Source organism: Alosa sapidissima, chromosome 11 (assembly GCF_018492685.1).
Source record: "Alosa sapidissima isolate fAloSap1 chromosome 11, fAloSap1.pri, whole genome shotgun sequence".
Taxonomy (NCBI): Eukaryota; Metazoa; Chordata; class Actinopteri; order Clupeiformes; family Clupeidae; genus Alosa; species Alosa sapidissima.
This window is the reverse complement of record NC_055967.1, coordinates 32514962-32522461: the sequence shown is the minus strand read 5'-3', so window position 1 is coordinate 32522461 and position 7500 is coordinate 32514962. Positions and strand designations below refer to the sequence as shown.

Genomic DNA, 7500 nt, shown 5'->3' with positions numbered 1-7500 from the left:
CAAGGGGGTCCACATGGCTGTACTCCAGGAACAGAGTAACTTTTTTTTTTACTTGTACACACACACACAGACACACACACACACACAAAAACACTCACCATCCTTCTTGCCCTGCAGTAATCTGTGGACGAGGCTGGTGAACCAGGGGCTCTGGTGGTGGGGCCCCAGGGCAGCGAACCACATCTGCCAGTCCAGCCGGGGCTGGTGCGGAGTCACAAAGAGCGGAGACGCGCTCATGTTACCTGGCTTATACATGAATTCTATCTCCTACAGAAGGAAGGGGAGAGAGAGAGTGAGAGAGAGAGAGAGAGAGAGAGAGAGAGAGTGAGTGAGGGTAGGGAAGAGAGAAAGATAGAGATAAAAAGGGAAGAGAAAGAGACTGTTCCGAGTGTCATGTCCTATTTTAGGAACATCATCTCATTTACATACATAGAGATTACAAACAAAAAGAGAAAGAAAAGTAACAGAAAGAAACAGGAGTGTGTGTGTGTGTGTGTGAGTGTGTGTGTGTGTGTGTGAGTGTGAGTGTGTGTGTGAGTGTGTGTGTGTGTGTGTGTGTGAGTGTGAGTGTGTGAGTGTGTGAGTGTGTGTGAGTGTGTGAGTGTGTGTGTGTGTGTGAGTGTGTGTGAGTGTGTGTGTGTGTGTGTGTGTGTGTGTGTGTGAGTGAGTGAGTGTGTGTGTGTGAGTGTGTGAGTGTGTGTGTGTGTGTGTGTGTGTGTGTGTGTGTGTGTGTGAGTGCGTGAGTGTGGAGGCCTCTAACCGTCCAGGTATTGCGGTCCCAGCTGCCCTCAATGACAACCTCTGGGCGTCCCCCAACCCCGGTCATCCTGCGGAAGAGGCCATAGGAGTTGGTGAGCTGGTAGCGGTCAGTCACCTCAAACGCCTGCTTCACGCCCGGCCACAGAGCGTTGTTAGCATCGTAGTCCAAGAAGGTAAAGGGCACCTGGGGTCACACACACAAACACCGAACATAAACACACAGACAGAAATATACAGAGGAAACACTACTCGTATACCGTAAATGTCAATTCTCAAATGTACTACAGTGACGTTAACTGCGATGCGATAAATCTGCAGCACTTATACACACACACACAGGTTTGCTACTGACCAAGCTGATGGTGAACATGCTTGCAGCTGCAGCAGAAATCACTCCCCATTGCAGAGTGCTCCAGAAACGCAACAACACACCCTTCATACACGCACACCTGCAGGAGACAGACAGAAAGTTAGACGCACACACACACACAAAATAGCTAATGATTTGTAAGGGGAGGAGTTTAAACCACAGCTTCTCCCCTAAGTCAGAGCGTTTTCCTTTCTCTCTCGATATTTCCTTTTCTGTGTTTTGTTTCTTTGTCTGTTTGCTTGTTTGTTTTTGTCTCGTCCTTTCAATCGCCTGACCCGCTGCAAGTGCATTTGTCAATTTTTCAGCCTTGTTGTCTTTGTGCTCTGATTTGCGCTTAAATCAGAAAAGCATGTTTCTGTATGAGCTAGTGTTTGGTTGTGATAATTCTGCAGGTCATCACAATTAAATAGAGGCTAGTGACCACTTAGGCAACCCTTGTTCTTACATAAACTCTAGTACCAAATATATCTGTGCATGAGCCACATAACCAGAGTTTCATCATAAAATTCCCACTGGTAGGGTTTGGGTGGCTATCCCCACAAAAGCCCTATCACCTTTCACAGAGCAGCCAGACTCAACCAATTGAGGGAACCGGCTTGTATATAACAGGGGTCAGCCACGCACCTTTAAAGGCTATATAAGAGGGTCCCCGCAACCTTAGTGGTCACACATAGACTTTTAATTTGAAGCAGTGGGGTTGCAAAAAGGAAAATCCAACATCCTGTCATTCCTGGTTTAACCAGCAGGGGGCACTACATCTTCTAATACTGTATGCGCAACAGAGTGTGACACACACACACACACACTTACACACACTTACTTGACCATTGCCCTGACAATCTCCCAGGTAAGGGACAAAACTCCAATCCAGATGCTGGGCCTCATCACATCCTTCAGAAGTGCCATGAACTGGTGATAAGTGAAGGCTAGACAACACACACAGACACACACACGCACACACATTGTGGGTTTAAGTCATACCTGTCAACATTTAGCTTTCCAAAAACGGAAGGTTTTTTTTTTTTTTTTTTGAAGGGGGGGTGCAGCCTACTTCCAAAACTCCAAAGCTGCTTGCTGTCAGATTTGGTTCCGAGGGCACAAGTTCAGTGTATCAACAACACTCAATAACAGTTTATGTGATGTGTTAATCAATTAAATTCCCAACAATTTCACAACAGCTAGTTCTGGAGTAGGCCATTCAACTAGCCCGCTTGCTTACGACGAGACTTTTTGAAGGGGGGGTGCAGCCTACTTCCAAAACTCCAAAGCTGCTTGCTGTCAGATTTGGTTCCGAGGGCACAAGTTCAGTGTATCAACAACACTCAATAACAGTTTATGTGATGTGTTAATCAATTAAATTCCCAACAATTTCACAACAGCTAGTTCTGGAGTAGGCCATTCAACTAGCCCGCTTGCTTACGACGAGACTCAGGCTGCGCAGCCGGCACCCGCTTCCTTATTTGGGTTTTGGGTTGCCAGGTTTTAGCCTATGACAAAACGGTTGAAATTGAAAATAAGTGATCGTGTATGTGTAGGGTGTATTTCATACACAATCTGGCAACTTGAGAGATGTCAGGACTAATAGAAAAAATGAATGGATCAATAATTTTAAAATAAAGTTTGATGGCCATGCAAATTACGGGAGTTTTCCGGGAGAAATAACAAAACGGGAGGGTGCTGGGAGATGACTTTGAAATACGGGAGAACCCGGGAAAAACGGGAGTGTTGACAGGTATGGTTTAAGTTCAAGCTGGGCTCATATTTCTATGTTATGGTTAGGGTTGCAAAGGCGCGGAATATTTCTAGTAAATTTCTGGAAATTTTCCAGAAACTTTCCATGGGAAGTTAAGCTGGGGAATTTTGGAAATATTCCAGGTTGGAAACCTTCATGGAATTAGGAAAGAAATGATGAGAATTAATGTTAATTTACAGTAATGAACTGGGAAATTTAGGTAATTCATACAAACTGCTTCATATACAAACATAAATATAAACATTTTGTTTTATAATAAGCAATATGATTTTTCATATTTTCACTTAGCTTAGCATTCAAAACTAGCTAGCATGCTAGCAGGAATCCCTGCCTATGGTTTACTAGCGTGCTAAGCTAACCATCAGTGCTATCTGTATATCTATTGCAAAAGTGAACACTAATTGAAGTTTACTTGTTAAAAACATTTTTAATGAACTTATTATGACCGCCGCGCAGCGAAGCGGCGGTCATATAGGTTTAGTCAGATTTTTTTTTTTTTTTTCTTTTTCGCATGCCCAAATTTCCGTCAATGATTCCCGGGACACTGAAAGACCGGGGTACACGAAACTTGGTGGACATGTAACCCCACATGGATAGCATGGAACCATCGTTTTTCGTTTTGATCTGTAGCCCCCCCGCTGAATTGGACCCCCCGAAAGGAGGGTAGGGCAGACACAGTTTTCTGTGAATATCTCAAAAACCGTAGGGTTTAGGAGAACCATTTTTTTTTTGTATGTTGATCTCAAGGGGCCATGTCAACCCATTCCATAACCACTCATTTCATGTATAGCGCCACCTAGTTAAACACAAAAAAGTAAAAATGAGGTGGTGTAATTGAAGGTATCTGTGACCTAACATAGTCAAAACTGCACGAAATTGGAAGTGTAGGATCATTATGACACCCTCTGTATGCACGCCAAGTTTTGTGGAATTCCGTTCATGGGGGGCCACACAATAAATTAATTTATGTTACTATACACCAACTGGCCTGTAGGTGGCCGGAGACAGTTTTCTGTGAATATCTCGAGAACCGTAGGGCCTAGGAGGTCCACCTTTTTTTTGTATGTTGGTCTTAAGGGGGCATGTCAACCCATCCCATTACCACTTATTTCATGTATAGCGCCACCTAGTTAAAAATTAAAAAGCAAAAAATTAGGTGTTTTCATCTCAATATCTCTGGCTGACAAGGTCAAAACTGCACGAAATTAAAAGTGTAGGATCATTATGACACCCTCTGAATGCATGCCAAGTTTTGTGTACTTTCGTTCATGGGGGGCCTTACAATAAAATAATTTGTGTGTACATTTAGTGACGTACACCAACAAGGATTCCCGGGACACTGAAAGACCGGGGTACACAAAACTTGGTGGGCATGTACCCCCACATGGATAGCATGGAACCGTCATTTTTCGTTTTCATCTGCAGCCCCCCCGCTGGACTGGACCCCCCGAAAGGAGGGTAGGGCAGACACAGTTCTCTGTGAATCTTTTATGGTATGTTGGTCTCAAGGGCCCACATCAACCTGGCTCATAATCACTCATTTGTGATTTGCCCCCCGGTAAAAAATGAAAATCAGTAGGATTAAAAGAAAGCCAAAATAAATATTCATCATCATCATCATGGCTGCATTTTCAGTATTGGCGAGAAGTAGTCGTTTGTCCACTAGATGGCGCATCGTTGCAGTGAGACGTAATTTTGTTGGAAGTTAAAAGTGGGTTGGAAAAAACAATGGACGCTTCATACAAGGACTGTAATTTACCGCAGCGAACATCTAATAAGGATAGGATGATGTTCACATGAAGTGTAATTCCCATTTCTTCTTGAAGCCGAAATAAATCTGAGGATGTTTATCGGACATGCTTGGTTTTTACTGCAGGTACGTTAATCTTGTAATATCAATAAGGACCTAGGTAATGTTACCGTTAGCGTTGGTTGAGTGATGGAGGCATTTGATTTATTGCATTTGTAGAAAACTATAAATGCGGTTATACCAAGCAAATGTATAGCAGCACTGTTTGTATCTTTCGACTGTCATTTATTGCACGTGCTACAAAATCATTCTGTGCAATGGAAGATTTACCAACGTTACACCGGTCTGATACAGTTTTGCCTATACATGCATGAGACTGAGACGCCTGTTTATTTTGTTTTAAGTGCGTGCAGGGTGTGAGAGGGGAATCGATGTGCTTTGATTACAGCTTGGTAGTTGTAGTCTGTGAAATTAAAAAGCACGTGTGTGTGAAGTATCCAAACAATGACACCTTCATTTCATTATGGCTGCTTTAGCAAAACACCTTAAGCTACTGTGTAGTGGGTCCCATTTAGAAGTGGCTACTTCATTCGCGCTTTCCTTGACTCATGGAGCTGCGTGAATGTTATTACAACTTTTCGCCACGATATGACAGTTTAAGTCCGCTTGATACTGTAAGGCGTAAGCCATTGGTTTCCAAAGAAGAATCCAAAGGAGATTTTATTTGTGTCGCCAGCATAGCCTATTGACAATTTATGTTGTCAATAGGCCTACCTTATAATCCTACCTGTAGCTTAGGGAAGCTAACAGCTTTCTATTAGGATCTAGTTTGTTAGTTACCGTTTTGTCATAACTCCCTGATGCATTTTTGCATTTAGAATAGCCAGAGCGTGTATATCTCAATCGGAAAATTAAACAATATCGGGTGCCTATGGACTAGGCTGGGTGAACCCAGTCTGATCTGCCCGCTATTTATTTTTTGATTTCTTAAAAGATTGAGCTTGGTCTGATGAAAGCCAGACTAGCCATGGACCTCAGTTAAACAATGCAAGGGAACATGAATCAGCCTATATTTGCACTAACAATAACGGACAAAAATAATTTATTTGCACCACTGGTTAGATGTAAAACAGCATTTCGTTTCAGACTAGGCTACTGTTACTTAATTTGTGCATTAACAATAACGTTTCAGACTACTGTTACTTAATTTGTGCATTGACAATAAAGTATTACATGAACTAAAGATGACTAAAATCTTATGTAGAAGAAGAAACATTCACAAAAAATCCATCCATCCAAAAATGACCTTTGTTTTTGATAGCTGTTGAAAACGGCATGGAACTGACAGAGATGTTTTAGTTTAAAAATACATAAAAAATAAATAAATAAATAAATAAATAACATTATGCTGATACCTTTTGCTTTTCCCAAATACAATGTAGCCTACAGGTGTAAGTGACCTTTCATCAATCCAGTTGCAATGGATGAACTGTGATGAACTGCCCTACTTGTGATTGTTTAGAGATTTTAAAGGTTTTATAACAATTCTACATCTTCTTTGGCTATTCTACAATCTATTCACCTTTTCAGCACCAGTAGGCTACTTTCTGTGCAGCCGCACACACACACTCAGGCATGCCAAACAAGCATACACAAAAGTTTCAAGAGTGGGGGATGGAGTAAAATATGGAGACAAATTGAAGTGTGATTTATTTTCGCGGAACGGATGTACAGGACTGAGCGGCGGTCATATTTTGTACCGCTATGCGGTACATCTAGTTTTAATCCTCAGTTTGCTAGCCAAAGCAAATCGCTAGCAGCAAGCTAACAACACCGAAACCACTCAATTGCCCAAGGTATGCCACGCCACGCCACGCCACGCCACAACAAATTCAGATTATTTCTAAAAGTCTTAAAATATATATATCAGACCAGCGATATGACCGTATGGTTATTAACCATCCCATTTAAGTTTATGCAAAATGGCGTACTCCCATTGACTTTGAATGAGGACAAAAGTGACAAGCCCACAAGTGGGCAATTTCCACCAGGGTTTCCCACCAGTTATTCCCACATTCACAATGACGTTTTTTTCCCCATGCGCATGAACGCACCATGGGTTTCTCATAGGTCTAGTAACCTATGCTGATTGCTGTGTGCATGTGATTGATGTACAGTGTATGTGCAGGGTACAAATTCAACTGAATTTGCATTACATCAGGTTGTTTCAGGTTGCAAGATGTTTTTTTTTTATCAACTACATTTAAGTTCCCTGTTATAGACTTGCATTATTAAAAATGTCCAGTTTATACCCATTGATTTCTGTTTATTCTCGTTCATTTCCATTAATTCCCATGGAAAGTTTCCAACTTTGCAACCCTAGTTATGGCGTCATATAAATAAAACTTGAAATGAATAAGTAAGTACAACCTGATTAGAGCACATAATGTAAAAGCAATAGCGGTGTCACAATTCTTAAAATCCTCGATTCGATTGAATTTTCAATTTTAAAGTCATGATTTGATTTGATATTTTTTCAATGACATTACTATTAATGCATTTCTTAAGGCGAGACACTACAGGTGAATAGGGTAAAATTTTTAAATAATAGACATCACCATGAAACTTCCTCAGTTGATTAATTACACAAGCATGAACAAAAAATTTATTACTTAATGTATTAAGAGTTTGGTTTTAACTGGCTGCAATAACGCTCCGCAGTTCAACTCTTCAATACATATTCTATGTATGCCATGCAGAAGCATGATGGATGGTTTCCATATTAACTAGCACCCACCAATCTTTGAAGAGACCTCCTTCTTGTCCCAGTCTATCTGCAGGTTGAAATGAAGAATGGTCCAATATACG

At 41.4% G+C, this 7500-nt stretch overlaps 1 protein-coding gene across 2 annotated transcripts in view; it reads right to left on the bottom strand.

The window, feature by feature from the left end:
• lmf2a (lipase maturation factor 2a) overlaps positions 1 to 7500 on the bottom strand; it is a 14249-nt gene that overhangs the window by 1582 nt on the left and 5167 nt on the right. For both annotated transcript variants that reach the window (XM_042109445.1, XM_042109446.1), the window contains exons 7-11: positions 7430 to 7500; positions 1950 to 2055; positions 1112 to 1208; positions 761 to 943; positions 99 to 267 (exon numbers count right to left, since the gene is read on the bottom strand). The exon at positions 7430 to 7500 is cut by the window's right edge. In XM_042109445.1, coding sequence (XP_041965379.1) covers positions 99 to 267; positions 761 to 943; positions 1112 to 1208; positions 1950 to 2055; positions 7430 to 7500 — 626 coding nt within the window. The remainder of the gene's footprint in view (positions 1 to 98; positions 268 to 760; positions 944 to 1111; positions 1209 to 1949; positions 2056 to 7429) is intronic.